This window comes from Onychostoma macrolepis, chromosome 15, assembly GCF_012432095.1.
Source record: "Onychostoma macrolepis isolate SWU-2019 chromosome 15, ASM1243209v1, whole genome shotgun sequence".
Classification (NCBI taxonomy): Eukaryota; Metazoa; Chordata; class Actinopteri; order Cypriniformes; family Cyprinidae; genus Onychostoma; species Onychostoma macrolepis.
In genome coordinates, this window is record NC_081169.1 from 1,152,985 (window position 1) to 1,171,879 (window position 18,895).

General features: G+C 37.8%; 1 protein-coding gene across 1 annotated transcript; it reads left to right on the top strand.

The window, feature by feature from the left end:
* Nucleotides 1–3,643: 3,643 nt before the first annotated feature.
* On the top strand, nucleotides 3,644–7,338 carry LOC131520621 (transmembrane 4 L6 family member 1). The gene is made up of 6 exons (XM_058744996.1): nucleotides 3,644–3,779; nucleotides 4,403–4,601; nucleotides 4,672–4,740; nucleotides 6,205–6,350; nucleotides 6,581–6,767; nucleotides 6,868–7,338. The coding sequence occupies exons 2-6, from the start codon at nucleotides 4,431–4,433 to the stop codon at nucleotides 6,883–6,885; spliced, it is 591 nt and encodes a 196-aa protein (XP_058600979.1). The 5' UTR covers nucleotides 3,644–3,779; nucleotides 4,403–4,430; the 3' UTR covers nucleotides 6,886–7,338.
* Nucleotides 7,339–18,895: the final 11,557 nt, after the last annotated feature.

Below are 18,895 nucleotides of genomic sequence, written 5' to 3' on the forward strand. Positions count from 1 at the left end.
AACTAAATTAACGAAAAATAAAGTATCAACAGGTGTTGGCATTTCCCAAGAGCATAGCAGTAATGACTTTATGAACTACTTCACTTCCAAGATCGATACTATCAGAGATAAAATTGTATCCTTGCAGCCGTCAGCTACAGTATCGCATCAGATAGCGCACTATAGATCCCCTGAGGAACAATTCCATTCATTCTCTACTGTAGGAGAGGAAGAATTGTATAAACTTGTTAAATCATCTAAACCAACATCATGTATGTTAGACCCGATTCCATCTAAACTACTAAAAGAGTAGCTTTAGATGGAAAGCTTCCAGAAGTCATAGATCCTCTTTTGGCTATTATTAATTCATCATTGTCTTTAGGATATGTCCCCAAAACCTTCAAATTGGCTGTTATTAAGCCTCTCATTAAAAAACACAACTTGACCCCAAAGATCTAGTTAATTACAGACCGATCTCAAATCTCCTTTTCTGTCAAAGATACTAGAAAGGTAGTATCCTCACAATTATATTCCTTCTTAGAGAAAAATGATATCTGTGAGGAATTCCAGTGAGGATTTAGATCGTATCATAGTACTGAGACTGCTCTCATTAGAGTTACAAATGACCTGCTTCTATCATCTGATTGTGGTTGTATCTCTTTATTAGTTCTACTGGATCTTAGCGCTGCGTTCGACACTATCGACCACAACATTCTTTTGAATAGACTAGAAAACTTTGTTGGCATTAGTGGAAGTGCCTTAGCATGGTTCAAATCATACTTATCTGACCGCCATCAGTTCGTAGCAGTGAATGAAGAGGTATCATATCGATCACAAGTGCAGTATGGAGTACCTCAAGGCTCAGTACTAGGGCCGTTACTTTTCACGCTTTACATGTTACCCTTGGGAGATATTATCAGGAGACATGGTGTTAGCTTTCACTGTTATGCTGATGATACTCAGCTCTATATTTCTTCGCGGCCCGGTGAAACACACCAAATTGAGAAACTAACGGAATGCATAGTCGATATAAAAAACTGGATGATGAGTAATTTTTTACTGCTAAATTCTGAAAAAACAGAGGTGTTAATTATCGGACCTAAAAACCCCACATGTAATAACCTAGAACATTATCTAACACTTGATGACTGCTCTGTCGATTCTTTGTCATGAGTTAGGAAACTAGGTGTGCTATTTGATAGCAATCTTTCCTTTGACAGCCACGTTTCTAGCATTTGTAAAACTGCAGTTTTCCATCTTAAAAATATATCTAAATTGAGGCCTATGCTCTCAAAGTCAAATGCAGAAATCTTAATTTCAAAGTTAGATTATTGTAATGCTTTACTGGACAGAGAAACACTCTGTCAGTTTAAATCTAGATTAAAGACACATCTCTTTAACCTGGCTTACACATAATACACTAATACACTTCTAATATTCAAATCCGTTAAAGGATTGTTAGGCTGCATTAATTAGGTCAACCAGAACCGGGAACACTTCCCATAACACCGATGTACTTGTTACATCATAAGAAGAATGGCATCTACGCTAATATTAGTCTGTTTCTTTCTTATTCCAAGATCACTGTTGCCGCCGGATCCAGTCCGTATCCAGAACAAATGGTGGATCAGCAACTAGAGACGACCTCTACAGCCCTGAACATCAGCGCAGTTCAGGACACCGAGATGAACCCCAGAGACAGATCCCCAGTGAAGACCTCGTCACCTAGACGGCCATCGGGACAAGACCTCGGGAACCAGATGAGTCCTCTGCACAATCTGACTTTGCTGCAGTTGGAATTGAACTGCGGGTTTCGTCTGGTCAGAGGAGAACTGACCCCCGACTGAGTCTGGTTTCTCCCAAGGTTTTTTCCTCCATTCTGTCACAGAGGAGTTTTGGTTCCTTGCTGCTGTCGCCTCTGGCTTGCTCAGTTGGGGACACTTAATTTCCAGCGATATCGTCGATTTGATTGCACAGATACTATTTAAACTGAACTGAGCTGGACGATGACATCATTCAATTCAGTAATGAAATGCCTTTAACTGAAAATTGAGTGTTTAATCTTGTCATTTTACATTATTGACACACTATTTTCCCATTTTGATATTGGAAAGTTGCTTTGACACAATCTGTATTGTTAAAAGCGCTTGACTTCTTGTGTTTCTCTTTCATTCAGTGATTCTGCTTGTTATCATCAGGTGCCTTCAATAGTCAAGCAATCATCACTTAAATGTGACCCTGGATGACAAAACCAGTCTTAAGTGTCAATTTTTCGACTGAATATTGTGACATTTATGGTAGGAGCAGTTTGTAGACTGAATATGATCCTGCTGTAAAGAAAATTACTGTAAATAAGGGAATGTTGCTCATCATTCATATGTGTCCCTGGACCACAAAGCCAGTCATAAGGGTCATTTTTTAAAATTGAGATTTATCCATCATCTGAAAGCTGAATAAATAGCTTTCCATTGATGTATGGTTTGGACAATTTTTGTCTGAGATACAACTATTTGAAAATCTGGAATCTGAGGGTGCAAAAAAATCTAAATAATGAGAAAATCACCTTTAAAGTTGTTCAAATGAAGTTCTTAGCAATGCATATTACTAATCAAAAATTAAGTTTTGATATATTTACGGTAGGAAATTTACAAAATATCTTCATGGAACTTGATCTTTACTTAATATCCTAATGATTTTTGGCATAAAAGAAAAATGGATCATTTTGACCCATACAATGTATTTTTAGCTATTGCTACAAATATACCCCAGCGACTTAAGACTGGTTTTGTGCTCCAGGGTCACAAATAACCACTTAAGTACCTAATTAACTCTAACACTGTTTCTGTGTTACTTTTAACACCCTGCTGGTGGTTCTCATATGTACACCGAGTGGTGTTGATTTAACACCGGGACGTTTACTGTGGGTAATTCTGAAGGATTCACAAACTTTTGCTACGAAATGGCACTGTTTGGATGGAGCTAGTGTTCTCTATAACATCTGCGTTACATTCATGAATGCAGGACACTGGTCATTCCATGTTCTTTGATGTTTGAATTGGAAAACTGAATATACAATCACAGGAGGAAACAATGTAGAAGAAGTATAGAAGTTATATGTTTAAATGGCATTTGATGATGTGGTTCTATCATATTAACATTTTTAGGTATCATTTGATTTAGTAATAATAAATTACACATAATAAGAATTTTGGGTCTCGTAGATTTAAGATTAGGAACGTTTGTCCAAAATCACTTAGGTAACACTTTACAATAAAGTTCAATTTGTTAACATTCCAACATTTACCAGTACATTATTCAATTCACAAGTTGTATTGATAAATGTAGTTAATGGACTTGAGCTAAAATGAACTAACAATGAACAGCTGTATTAACTAACGTTAACTAAGATGAATAAATATTGTAACAAATGCATTGCTCAGTGTTAATGTTAATGTTAATGTTGTTAATGCATTAAACATAGTTAACTAACGGAACCTTATTGTAAAGTGTTACCATCACTTTCAAAAAACGCTAGGCCTATCCATTAGATTTGTTTTCTTTCCGTGTGAGTCTCTCTGTATCTCAAACACGTGGACAGAGGCCGTTACTGATAGTGAGTTTTGTGTGTTTGAAAGCGGGGTGATTGACCGCAGGGACAGATAGCTGTGTGTCAGATGTGCTCACGCTAACATTACCTCTCATCACTTCACAGCTCATCGCCAACCCTCGCTAACTACCAGCCTCGACAGAAACTAGAAGAACCGTCTTTCTCTCGTCCACACTGAAGTCAGCGAGTAGAAGTAAGTGGAACAGCAGAACTCAGGTCAAAAGTTGTGACATTTATGGTAGGAGCAGTTTGTAGACTGAATATGATCCTGCTGTAAAGAAAATTACTGTAAATAAGGGAATGTTGCTCATCATTCATATGTGACCCTGGATCACAAAGCCAGTCATAAGGGTAAAATTGTTTAAATTGAGATTTATCCATCATCTGAAAGCTGAATAAATAATCTTTCCATTGATGTATGGTTTGGACAATATTTGTCTGAGATACAACTATTTGTAAATCTGGAATCTGAGGGTGCAAAAAAATCTAAATATTGAGAAAATCACCTTTAAAGTTGTCCAAATGAAGTTCTTAGCAATGCATATTACTAATCAAAAATTTAGTTTTGATATATTTACGGTAGGAAATTTACAAAATATCTTCATGGAACATGATCTTTACTTAATATCCTAATGATTTTTGGCATAAAAGAAAAATGGATCATTTTGACCCAAACAATGTATTGTTGGCTATTGCTACAAATATAGCTGTGCTGCTTATGACTGCTTTTGTGCTGCAGGGACTCATATATTACATAACTGATTCATGATTCATGACTGGCTCATGATTTCAATGCAAGACACGTCTCTTTCACAGGTTAAGTGAGAATCTAAATCAGGTCATCATGTGTACGGGTAAATGTGCTAAATGCACCGCAGACCTTCTCTTCCCGCTCGGTCTCTTAGCCGTGGTTGGAAACATCCTGCTGTTTTTTCCCAACGGTGAGGTGTGGAGGACCGAGGAGGTCACTGAGAAGATCTGGTTCTTCCCCGGGGTGATCGGAGCAGGACTGCTGGTGAGTCTGAGAGTGTGTGAAGGACGGACGAGCGAGCGAGCGAGTGACTGTGTTTGTGTGATTTCTGCAGGCGTTTCTGCCAGCGTCGATCATGAGGGCCGCGGGGCTGGAGGGCAGCTGCTGTGCAAACAGATGCGGGGTGAGAAGCTGACTTCATCTCTCAACAGATAACGCATGCACTTTATATCTGTGTCTGCAGGAATTTATTCTGCATCCTCTTTCTTCAAAAATGTATAGCTTCTTCTATAGTGCTCTTTTCAAACTTCACTTGCAATAAATGAGTGTCAGAAAGTTATAAGACCAAACCTGTCACACATGCAGTCAGTCATATAACATAATAACTAACAGAAATCATTAACAAATGAATGAGTGAAGTATTGATTGGAGTTGGACAGCAGAGGAACACAAGCACAGAGATGCAGGAAAGATACGTTTGCTGGGTAAGAATTCATTTATACAGCACTAGACAAGAGTTCATTATTTGGATTGACCTGTCAGAATCAAGTATTTTGTGTAATAAAATGTAAAAAGCTTTGTTAACAGAAATAATTAGTGACATTTTGGGCTGAAATAAGTGAACGTAATAGGATAATATAGGGGAAGATGCCCCTCTTAAGAACACTGTGCATTTACTGTAATATTTTTAGATATACGTTTAAATAAGATAAAAGTGCATCTGCAGGATGATGATGATGATGATGATGATGATGATGATGATGCATCAGCCAGTGTGTTATTATAGTAAATAGAAATGTTAATTTTGTTATTATAGCAAAAAATGTAAAATCAAAGAGAACATCACTACTGTGGTAAACATATAAATGACTTTTAATGTAATTCTAAAAATGTCATTAATGTAAAATACTACAGCTATTCTATTTAAAATGTAATTAGTTCATTTATTTAGTTGAATAACCAGTGACAGAGAAAGCAGAATCCCAGTAAAAGGGGTTCATATAAAATATACATCTATTCTATGACTTATAGAATATATATATATATATATATATATATATATATATATATATATATATATAGAAGCTTTTAACTTCAAAATAAAAACTATAAGTTTTACTCCACAGATCTAAAAACACAGATGTGTCCACAAATACAATTCATTAACAAATAGACATAAAAAGCGTTGATATTCAGCATAATACAGTGTCATAGATGACTATTTTCCAGAGACACAAAATGAGATCAATTAACCTCAAATCTATTTCTTAATCTAAATATAAATTAAAAATAGCATAGCCATCCATCAGAAGTGTTGAGAAAATCCTCTTTTCTGAATCAGACTTTATTTCTTATTTTAATTTATCTCAACAAGTTCTGGAAGTATCTTCAGATGCAGAAGGGCTGCCATTTATTACATTTGTGAACAGTAACTTCATCTGAATCAGCAACAAAATCACACACACACACACACGTGCAAACATAACAACACACACACACACACACTTTTCAAGTAGGCTGCACTTGACCCTGGCAAAGAAGCAACCCAGTTGACTGAAGTGTGTGTGTGTGTGTGTGTGTGTGTGTGTGTGTGTGTGTGTGTGTGTGTGTGCGTGCGTGTGTGTGTGTGTGTGCGTGCGTGCTGCAGATGATGCTGTCCATGCTGATGTCTGTGTTGGGTGTTGCTGGAGCTCTGTACTGTATGATCATCTCCGCCGTCGGCCTGCAGGACGGCCCTCTGTGTGACACAGGAGACGGGATCTTCATCTACCCCTTCCTAAACAGCACTACAGAGTAACAGCACACACATTCACCTCTTTGTTTGTACACTACACAGTTTATATAACGTACATCTGTGTGATGCAGGGGAAACAAGATCTCATTCTCAGAAATGCACAAGACTCTCTGGCAGAACTTGATTGTGAAAACCCTAAACTGTGCGGATTGCTTATAACATGGAACATACTCTGTTTTCACTTCATTTTCACATTGACACTTTCACATCTTTGCTTTCCTCCATTCAGAGAGAGTTACCTGTTCAACCAGACGTCATGGGCGGTGTGTGTGCGGCCGCAGAATGTGGCGATGTGGAACGTGGTCCTGTTTTCCATTCTCTTGATCATCGGGACTCTGGAGGCTGTGCTTCTGCTGGCGCAGGTAGTCAACGGACTGATCGGATGTCTCTGTGGGACCTGCATGAACAAGAACCAGGTATGCTTGCTCTCCATGTTTATTTTAATTGCTTAAACTATTGCTTTCAAAAGTGTGTAATACCAGCCTCACAAAAGATGTGTTATTGCTTTTGCTTCAGCACACACAGATGGAATGAAAACCCAAGAACACACTCCAGTATGTGGGACCTGTGCAGATATTACATCCACACGGAGCTACAGAAACACACATATGATGAATATCATGTCTAGTTTTTGTGAATTATGTCCTTGTCTTCTATAAATGAAGCCTTTGACAGGTAATGAATCTATAGAAGGTCAGAGCAGCTCATGGCAATTCATAGATGATTTTAAATTTCAGTGAATTGGTGGCTAATTCATGAATTCATCCGATCCTATTGACGGTTATGTCTGGGGGTGGGTTTTCATGTTTACCTTTTAACTAAAAAAAATAATACATTGAATTCATTCAATATCGCCTCCTCATAAAATCACTAAGTTTTCTCATGAGATCAGGTTGCAATATTTCAGACACGTGATGTTTATGCTATAACCCTGTCATATTCAACTATCAAATACAATAAACATATTTTCCAAGTTTTGTAAAGCTGCTTACATTTATCCATTTTGTTAAAGTATGTAAAGATGAGTTAAACATCCATTAGTGTAAAACCTAATAAATCTCCTTACTAACTCTTGTTAGTTGACTTAAAGTGGAACAGTTTGTGCATTAGTTGCACAGAAAGATGCATGTTAAGATAAATTAATTAATCAGTTCCGATATCAGCCTGTGATACCAAATACCAATAAGATACCAAACTGTGACAATGCCTTGCAAATGCACCTTGATTATTCTTGTGTAGACACACATTACACGTCACAAACAGAAGAGGAGACAATAATATGCAGATACTGGAGTTTGAAATACAGGGAATGTGCAGGTAAGTAGAAGCAGTCAGTATTAATCTCATTCACTACTTAGTTTGGCTGTAGAAATCTGTATAGAAATCTGTTTCAAGTGAACAGTGAGAGAAGTGCAAGGGATGATGAAGACTGAAGAAGGTAAGTATCCAAAATCCAGGTAAGCAGTCTGTGAGCAGTAAAAGATGACACCAGATAATGAGGTGGTGAACTGAGTGAGCTTTTGCACCGAAGCGAACCTTTCATAGTTCCTAGAATTATTGGTGGAAGTTCCCACTTTCTGGCGTGTTCGCACCGCAGGAACTAGGAACAGTTTAGAAACTCCGTTTGGGGGAATTAAATTAGCTCCTACTTCAGAGTAGCATCTAAAACAGTTCTAAAGGAACCATCAGCGACATAAGTGTACACTGATTGGTCAAATGCATACAAAACACCGGCTACCCAGCTGTGGTGAGGGGGACGTGAGCGAGGTCTGCAGCGGGAGAGAGAGACAGGAGACGAGCGGTGCGTAACTGGGTCAAGTGCAAATGACAAACACCTGTGTCTTGTTTCAGTAATTGGCATGGAGAGACCGGATAAATGCCACTGGAAAAGGAGGCCGGCGAGAGAGAGAGACTGACTGGGAACTCGTACCAAGCTGGGAGACTGACTGCTGGAGCGGAAGTTTATATTCAGAACGTATGCTGAATGTTTAAAGCACATTGAGCGCTAGTGTTTTGTTTTGTGTTGTTTTGGAAAAGTCAAATACAATACGAGTCCCAGTCACGCCGACCCTGTCTTCTTCCTTCCACTCCCTGAACCTTGTTACACCAGCATTTTTAAAAAGCCATGTAAAAATATTTACTCCACGCCGCAAACGGACCACTCTCTTCTGATGGTTGTGCTAGTGGCAGTCTGCTTGCAGGCAGCAGACGATCTCCTGGATCTTGAGCTCATTTGACTGAGGATGATAACTGGAGGATATCATCACCCCTAGAAGTAGAAAAGAAAGACTTCCAGACTCTGGAGACAAAATTGAGGACCCCAGTCTGAGATGTTGTCCTCAGGTAGATCGTAGTTCTGCTACGAGGATGCAGGTATAGGTATCCAATGGAGGGAGGTCAGTGACAAGTCTATTCTGAGATGGGACCAGGGTCTCTGAGGTATGGGCAGAAGCAGAAGCAGAAGCTTTGCCTCAGGGAGTTGTCATAGCATCTTGGAGATGGCACAGGTGGAACAGCCCTTGACATAGTGTTTAACATCCTGGATCATACTGGGCCAGGAACGAGAGGGTTTGTTGGCTTCCTGGATGCCCAAATCCTAGAGAGATGTGACCTAAGTCCACGAGGGCTGGTATGTATGTGAGCCCCTCAGGACCTCCTGACGGAGCTGGTTCAGTACAGGTAGCTTCTGCAATTTGGTTGTCTATGAGGATCATTGAATGGACTAACGATGGCTGGAGAGAGTATAGGTATAAACTTTACTCCTGGGCAAGGTGGCTCCAGGCAGTAGGTCGATTGCGCAGTCCCATGGCCGGTGAAGGTAGTAATTTGGTTGCCAACTGCATGCTGAACACATCCTGGAATGCCTGACACTCACAGGGGCTCTCAATGGTGGTAGACTTCATGGATATCCATCTTCCGCCGCACCCGTATATGTCGCTGTTTGGGCCAGGGGCTGTTGTAGACATCATAGTCACTGACAGAGACTGCATTCCAGTCCATTTTTTATGCCCTTCACTCGCTAACTTCTCTCTGTCTCGTTTACTCGGATGTATGTCATTGATTACATTGCATGAGTGTCCACTACCGGCGGAACCCTTGGAACGTCCTGAGCGCTTGATCACTTAGAATCCGTTATGGAGTTGGTTTATTGTTTATATATTTCCCCTTACAAATTTGTTTGGTGCAGTATTCTATGTGTATATAGGTATGCTTGGGCTGTTATAAATGTAAAAAAAAAATTACAAAAATACAATGATATGCAGATCCTGGAGTTTGAAATACAGCGAATGTGCAGGTAAGCAGAAGCAGTCAATATAAATCTCAGTCACCACTTAGCTTGGCTATAGAAGTCTGCAGGTGAAGAGTGAGAGAAGTGCAAGGAATGATGAAGGCAAGTATCCAAAATCCAGGTAAGCAGACAAGTCCCAACACTGAGCAGTGAAAGACGAGACGATGAGGTGGTGAACTGGGTGAGCGTTTAACTGATTCCTTAATGAGTGTGAGCGGGTGCAGCTGGTTAGAATATGAGTGGGCCAAGCTGTACGATCTGGCACTGATGTTGTGGCTGATTCTGGGAACAACACAGCACTGCAACGTTAAAAATCTAAGATCATAAGCCTTTGAAAATGATAAAATAGACTGCTATACTGACAACTATCACACATATGGACCGTTTTGTTGTGTTTTCTCCCTCATGTGCCTGTGACCTAGTTTTCCTCGTGTCTGATTGTGTCATTCTGTTCACCTGGGGTGTATTCCCGAACAAACTCAACAAACTCTGAGTGAAAACTTGAACTCTGGGTTAACAAACCCCAAAATAGGAAACTCTGAGTTACGGTTTCAGAACAGCTGAACAGAGTTAGTTCAATCCACTCGGAGTATGTTGACTCTGTTAGCACGCGTGCACAACGACTTTGAAAAGCCATGATCAATGGAGCTCCAAAATTACGATTCACCATGGCAACAGCACCCGACAAATAGACTTCTGAATACTACCAAATACATAACTTTAAGTCTTAATCACTGTAATAATATCAGAGATGAAAACTGGCAGAACGGTAAGTTATTGAAGTAATTTTAATTTTTATGGTAGCCCACAGGCAAAAAAAAAAAAAAGTGGCAGCAGAAAAAATTAAACACAAAAACATAATTAAATCAGGTAATGCTTCAAGTGTAAAAGGTTCATGGTGTAGGCTACATGACTTTACAAACATTTGACATATTCAATAAATATCAGTGTCTATTTCAATGTGCAGCGGTCTTTTCCACATAGTCTAATGATCTTTTCACATAATGAAATGTTTTCTAATCCAACATACATTGGACTCGTAAAGCGGGAGGAGAACCTGCACCAGCACCACTGACAGATGAAGAGGAGATGGCCACGATACCAATATTACAATCCAACTGGGAAAAGAATAAGTGTTGCTTTTGCATTTGTAGGAAATAAAGATGACCACATTAATTGTGAATAATATGTGTTTATTTAACAGCTGTGGTGGTGGTTACGGCATATATCTCGCACTACCCTTTCATCTGGCATCCTTCCATTCCATACTGTTTCATGTTCAGAAGGTGCGATGATAGGAACATGCGTGTCATCAATGCATCCAACACACTGGAAATCCTGAAGGAAATTCTAATTATTAGGTTGCTTCCAGAGGTCGCAGCAAGATGTTATCAAGTGAACTTCATTTAAAAGTGGTACCGCTCAAATAAATATGCATGTGGATATGGCAAAATAAAATAGAATCCTCTCCTGATGTAAATGTAACTCCCCACGAATTAATGCAGCCTCCTCATCCACAGGAAAATATATAAATATCATATTTTATTTTATTTTATATAGAAACTGCATCTTGATTTAAGAATTTTTAGATTTTTGTCCTTGAAATAAGGCAAAAATCTCAGCAATAAAAGCATTTTTGCAGCATTAATGAATGAATGAGGTATTTAAACATCGCTTACGCTTTAAAAAGGGAGACCCAAAGAAACTCTGGTTTTACAGAAGAAAACCTGCTCCCGACCAGGTTGGGTTCACAGAGTAAGTTACTATGGTAGAGGTTTAGTCTTTTATTGGAACCGAAAACCCTGAGTTTCCCTTTTCTGGGGTTAACAAACTCTGAGTTTCCAACAAAACCCGCTTTCTGGAATACACCCCTGTGTTGTGTTAATGACCTTCATTTGCCTCCCTATTTAAGTTCTAGTTTGTTCAGTCTGTCTTTGTCCGGTATTGTAGATGTCATGTGTGAATGTTCCCGATGTGTGTCTCCTGCCTGAATTCTGTGAATTACCCTCTTGTGGATTAATAAATGACTATTTACCTTCCTCTTCTTCGTGCGAGTTTATCTTAGACACCCGTCCGTGACAACAACAGAAAATTAAATTGCCAAATAAATCAAGAAAATACTAATCAATGTCCTGCATAAATAAATACTAGTAAAATTTATAGTGAAATAAAACCAAAAGAGAAATCATCATTTTTATTATTAAACCTGCAATCCTGAAACATTGTAACATTTGTAACATTTTGAGAACAAACAACAGAGTACACTTGTATTAAGGATACATGATTTGTCAACATAAACAAATCATAATATTGTAAACAGGGCTTCTTATCAAGTAAACTGATGATGATATTTTAGCTGGATGTTAAATCAGAGAGGCGCGTGCCGCTGTGTTTATGATGGTCATGTGTGTTTATTCAGGGAATAGGAATGTGATCCAAATAAGGATGAGTTTTGCATGTATTAAATATACACCTATTGTGTAGAAGGAATCAGACCGTAAACCAATTCTTTCATTATTAAAGATTCTTCATTAAGATATTTTTGCTCCAGATTTTCCATGCTTTTTTACACTGATTCATGATGTCTGTGTGTGTCTGAATGTTAATGCGATACTAAAGATTTTGTGCATAAGAGGTTTTTAACATTTTTCAGTAGCAGTTTGTCATCTCATCAGGGTCATATAGCTATTGCTAACACAAAACTAACAATAAAAAATAAATAAAGCTACACCATGTCTTTAAAGACCAGCATCTGAATGAGATCAGTGAATCAGGCCACTAGATAATGATTCTATCATTATCAATAGTCAATCAAAACCACTCAGTCACAAATTTTCTTGGCTTTTCTTGCTATAACAAATACACTTTACAAACACAGTTACAACAGCCAGAAAAAAGCTCAAATTAAAACAATGGTGAGGTCAAACGAAACGTTTTCAATAAAACAACCAAACTTCTGTTAATTCTCAAATTATTTTTATAGACATATGACAGAAATAAAGTCAAATTGTAATGTGTGAAGCTGGTAATGCTGTTTGTGGAGTTGTTTAATCAGATCTTGAGAGATTTAATGATGTCTTGTATTTCAGTTGAGTTCATCTAAGGCTGTGGCTGAAGTCAGTTGTAGTTCTTGTTTCTCTTTCATTCAGTGATTCTGCTTGTTAACAGCAGGTGTTATCTATAAGGAGAGTAAATATTTAACTGAACTGTATTATTTTGCACAAGAGAGATCTGTTAGTTTAATTTAGTTTTGTGGGTCACCATTGCGGTGGAGAGTAGAGCCTGTGCTTCAGTCAATGATGAGCCACAAACACTGATGTTCTGCTGCTTTATTTAAAGACAGTAACTGTAGAGTTGCTGATACAGTGATGATCTGTTTGTTAAGGGCTTTATCACATGCATGTGTGCTATAGCTGATGATAAACTGCAACGATTCGAGTTAAAGTCATGTTTTTAGTAACTTTACTATTACAAATGAAGTGTTTGCAGTTCTATACACAGAAATATTCCTTCTCAGTGGACTCAAATGAAATAAGTTTACCAAATGTTTATACACCATCACAACAATTTTACAGCATGCAAGAGGTTGTTGTATTTTTACAGTACAATTGTAATTATTGATTTACACAACTTTTGTAAATTTACAGTCTTGCTGGCAACCAAAATTGCCAGTAAGTTTCTGTAGATTTTACAGCAGTTTTTTACAGTGTGGATAAACTGACAGCTAGAATGCCAAGGATCTGCAAAGCTGTCATTGCTGCACGCGGAGGATTTTTTGATGAGAACCCTTTGAAGTAGTTCTTTTTTTTTTTTTATTGTAATAGTAATGTTTCACATTATTAATTTCCTGACAATACATTGTGATAAGTTGAATGCCACTTTGGTGAATAAAAGTACCAATTTCTTTCCATAAGAGCAAAATCTGTAAATTATCCCAATCTTTTGTCCGCCAGTGTATATATTTATATATAGATACAGTATATACAGTGTAAAAAATGTCCATGATTTTAACGGTAAAAAACTGTGGAAAAGCTACGGTAAAAACCTGTTAAATGGTTAATGGTAAGTTCCCCTAATATGTACGGTGAAAAACTGTAATAGACATTTCAGACAATTTTACGGTGAAATACCGCTTTTGGAAGTGAAAAAGAATGTAAAACGTACAGGGAAAACACGGATATTGACGTTCCCAGAATTCTCTGCATTGCATTTCAAATTTTGTTTGAATTGGATGTTTTTTCTTTGAAATAACTAGGTTTCTTCTTAGTTTTTTCTTATCAGTTGTGTTTATTAGGGTTGTATGTTACATCTGATGTTGTTAAATGAATGTTTATTGCATATTTCAGTTTAATGAGTCTCACCATGATGGTGTTTAGTGTTTGTGTGAGTGACACTGTGCACCTTCTCTATATGCTATTATTTAAAAGCTGCTTGTGATGGGCTTTGCTTCATCATGTGACTCTCATCACCTGCTTTTGGTGGATATCAGTGTATTTCAAAGGTACAAAACAGATTTCAGTACTTCAATAGGTTGGTATAGTAACATTATATCAGTTAATGAAATTATGGTATTTAACTGTACATTTAAGGTAAAACCGTAAAACCTAAAACGTTGCTACCGTATATTTTTTTACGGAATGTTTTTTACAGTGTATACATCGGGAGTTCCACTCTCCCACAGGATCGTTGTCCTGTGTTGGATAACAAATTTATTAATTGATAAATCTAGGTTCCAATGTAATAGTATATAAACTGAAAAAGTTATGTACATTTTGTGTTTTACATTTTGAGGTAAAAGATGATGACAATCTAAGAAGATCAAGTCAGGCGGCCCAGGTGTCTGAGACAAGAGCCTTTTGTCTTTATGCAATTCCTGACCATCGGGCATGGTCCTAAGTTAAAGGTGAATGCTCTCATCAATGATATTGTGAAGGTATGGGCGATACTGTCAGGCTGATTGGATTAGCATTTGAAAGACACTGAAATTCCTGTAACGGGCTGATTCCTGTACTGCATTTGCATGCTTTTTTTAGATTGTCTCCACCTCTATGTATCCCTCCCACTTGAAAGGTATGAACTCTACTGTGCTGAGCTATAGTCAGACTTGGATGACTGCAGCAACACACAGCGAGTTCTCAATAAAGAGTAACTTCTGCTTGAAAGATATCCCAACGTCTCCTGGTCTCTGCTTCGACGAGGAAAAAAGTTTCCAACACCTGCCTACAAGGCATTTCATTTCCTGGTTTTTGAGGTAATTTTGTTAAATTGCACTCTTTCACATTTCCATTGGTTAGCTGTAATCACGTTTGGTACAAAGCTTTTTTTACATACAGAAAATAAACACATTAATATAAAAGAGTCCTTAATTGCTAAACAGTTGTTTGAAATGTCTTTTATGTTGTTGTAGCTTATTAGAGTTGAATAATGATCTGTAAGTTGTACATGAACTCGTAAGGTTTCACAAGCAGATGCTTTTAGTTCTCTGTTAGCTACATACAGTATTGAAGCTGATTTTGTTGATTATTGCACACACTGACTGCCAGTCACCTGTTGAACCAACTGTTAATATGAAACATTTGTCTCCTGAACTGAATATACAACAGTTCTTTTCTCTTATCTCTCCAGTAAGTATTTATTTGATATCCTTGATTATTGTAATGAGGAATCAAAGGCGAGCGGATCCATTTGCAGTTTTTATTAGTTCAAGGTCACCAAAACAATCAATCACCAGCGTCAGGGATAACACAGCTAATCCAGAGACATAGACGTATTCCAGGCAGAGGTCAAGGCAGGCAGCAATCAGCATAAACAAGAGCAAAGGTCAAAGGGGCAGGCGGCAGGGAATCACAAGGAGTACAAACAGTCCAAGATAATACACGGCAGGAACAAACACAAGGAAACCGCTCATGAATGTCAGACTGTGCTAAACAAGACTTTGCACCGAACTGAAGGTGTGAGTGGCTTATATGCAAGTCTGTAAATGAGGTGCAGGTGTGATTGCTGATGGGAAGCAGCTGTGACTGTGAGATCAGGTGATCGTGTAATGCAGTGACTGATGGGAAGTGTAGTCCGTGTGATGCAACAGTCTGTGTAGTGCTCGTGTCCAAATAATGAAAGGGTGATGGGTGAATGATCCTGATCATGACAATTATAGAGCTAGTGATATTTTATACTGTATGTGAAAGCAGCATAATGGACTGTTTCTTTATATTTTCTCTTTACTTTTACATCTTTACACCTTTAAGATACCATCACAGATGAACTAAAATTGCAAAATTGCTTCTATACCTGATGCTTAGTTGGTTGGGTTTGTCAATTATAATGGTGCCCGTATTTAAAAATGTAAATTGCCAGAAGATGATCTGATGTTATAACAAATTATATGCTCTCCTCTGAACCAATCACAGGCCAGAATTCCCAAGCACTAATTCATATAGACAAATATCTATTATGTAGAGTGCTAGTCCTGCCACAGAATGACAAAAAAGTACCAAGATTGAGAAGATTTGAATGAAAACAACCTTTTGGTGTTCTGCATACCTGTAAATATTACATTGTTTCTCTCTTTAAAAATTCAGATCTTCCCAGCTCCCATTTAAAAACATGGGGAATGGGACTTCATGCTCAAATACCCACGTGGCCAACGCAACCGGGAAGCATCTTCGGATTTTCTATGGAGTGGATACAATGAGGCTGGAAGAAATGGTGGTAAATGCGGGGGGAGAGATAGGAGGTACAGCATCAAAAACTGAAACATCAGCATCAGGGAAGATTTCCACCGACGTGAAGACGGTTTTTAAACCAGACTCCCGGATCCGTTACCTTCGCCTGCCGAAGTACGAGACATGTAACTTTGCCGGGGAAGGCGCCATCTATGCCTCTGTCCTTGTGGAAGATGAAAACAACAACAAAAACTGCACTGATGTCATCTGCCTCAATTACCATGTCCCCAGCGACCGGTCTTTCATCATGACTGCCAATCATAACATCAAATTGCAGAAGTATGGTGAAAGCATTTGGGTTGACGAAGACGGCAATCACCATCATCCTTAACTTTCCTCTTCATCCTCCTCCATTATCATGTTGAGTTCTAATTTTGATAAGCAGATAAGATGACCATTTTGGCGAGGTTAATTGGAATATTAATAGTTTAGATCAGTGGTTCTCAGCCTTTTTGACTCCAAGGCCCCCCCACTGTCCAAGACGATATCTGAAAGCCTCCTCGCCCGAAACTAGACGTGTCTGATTAAAAGAATTAATCATGGATAATTTTTGATTCTAGAAATTCAGAAAGATATACATCTTAAAGTATTTATTAGCATTTTAATTAAGTAGAATTATTTTAATATTTCTTATTTTAAATTAATTTTATGTCATCTTGAGGCCACCTTGGAAGTGTGCTGAGGTCCCCTGGTGGGTTCTAGCGCCCTGTTTGAGAACCACTGGTTTAGATGACAAAATCTTTGTTTGACAACAATGTATGTAAAAAAAAAAAAAAAAATTTTTTTTTTAATAATGTTAAAATATTTCATTTTATATATGTGCTCTGAAATATAAAAAGCAATGGGGACCTTTAAAATGTTAGCTGTAAACACTTTATTTCATCATTGTTAGAAACATATCGTGAATATTTCTTCTAATGGAAACATCTTGTTCGCAAAACTCTGGAAATTAAATCTATGAAACATAAACTTAAAGCTACCACATTTCTGATGCATTTCTGGGACGCATCATTATTAAGAAATAAACTAATTTTTGCAAGGATTTATATTTCAATAAAAGCAATACAAAATTCAAAGCTCCTAACAATCAGGTTATTGGTTAATGGAGTGATGAGCTGTAAAATGACAGAGCGTAATCGTATGGAAACAAAGAAACCTCACCACAATGTGTATCATCAATAAAAACATTAATTTCATTACAGTGCTTTACAAATTTGCATTGTGATAAATGCAGAAGAGAATATTTATTGAGCTTATACCGTTAATGAAATAATCATGACATAAACAAGATGCATCAAACCTGATATTTTTTTATATTATACAGTGGCACTGCGAATAAAAAGATATGAAAAAAGTATAGTAAAAAGACAAATATCTTCAACATTTAAAACAAACTACCAACCAAATATTAAAAGAACTCAGAAGCTGTTCCTTAATGAATACCCAGCGTGCTGCTCCAAGTCCCCTCCCACTAATAACCAGAAAACTGTCTCCTCTTAGACTGTGTGAACAGACAGACAATCTCCAAACCAGCACCCAGTCTGCATGCTAAATCATTTCAAACCAATATCTGACCTTCCCTTTCTATACAAAATACTTCAACAGCTAACTGCTTTCCTAGAAGGCAACGGGTGGATCTAAAAATGTTTTCATGGGGTGGCATGCAGTCTATGAGAGATGGCAACACCCCAAAGCAAGTGCCCATGCACAGTTCTTATGGATCAAGATACCAAGCTTCATGGCAAAAAGTACTAGTTCATTAACTGGAGTCGGTATCAAATTATAAATATCCATGAATTTGCAATACAACTGCATTTCCACAGGAACCACACATAGTAACCATTTTGCTACTGATTTGCCAACATAAAAAATAAATAAAATTAAAAATCTCCAGAGGACCAAGACATTGTCTGTTAAACACATCAACAAATGTTCCATAGCTTGACATAAAACTAGCAATCTGAAATAAACTTCACATTTTGAAAGCCAATTTTTTATATTGTTATGTGTACCCATTGATGGAGAGTGCATGCATACCCAATGATATTCTGCTAATAAATTCCTGTATGCCTATCAACTTTGTAACAGCTGAAATAAATAAAAAGTCTAGTAAAACTACTTTGGGTGACGGTGCTGCAAAACTCATGAATATTATTTTATGCACAATAAAATATTCTTTTAAATCTCCTTTTTTGATAAAGGGTCATTTTAAAAAGACTGATTAAGGGACTCAAATATTTCGCATAATATGGTAATTCAATCTCTATATCTGCCACTATCAGTCTTCACAGTCATGCTCTACATACACACAAACAATACGTCCGAGAAGGCTGTCACATTGGGGGACATATTTTGCTCTTCTATTTCCTGGAAAAGAGCGTTAGCTGCAGAATAAACTGCGGACACTAAACAACACTGATAACAACCACAATGAACAGTTATCATAAAATTCAGAATAACACATTCCAGCGCTGCGTCGCCAATCAACACATACACAGATCAGTGGAAGTAGAAACTCCAACTCAAGAACTGG

Coding starts and splice junctions, on each gene's coding strand:
- LOC131520621 (XM_058744996.1), top strand. CDS start 4,431: ATGTGTACGGGTAAATGTGCTAAATGCACCGCAGACCTTCTCTTCCCG. Junction 4,741..6,204: donor GCTGTGCAAACAGATGCGGG/GTGAGAAGCTGA, acceptor TGCGTGCTGCAG/ATGATGCTGTCCATGCTGAT. Junction 6,351..6,580: donor TTCCTAAACAGCACTACAGA/GTAACAGCACAC, acceptor TCCTCCATTCAG/AGAGAGTTACCTGTTCAACC.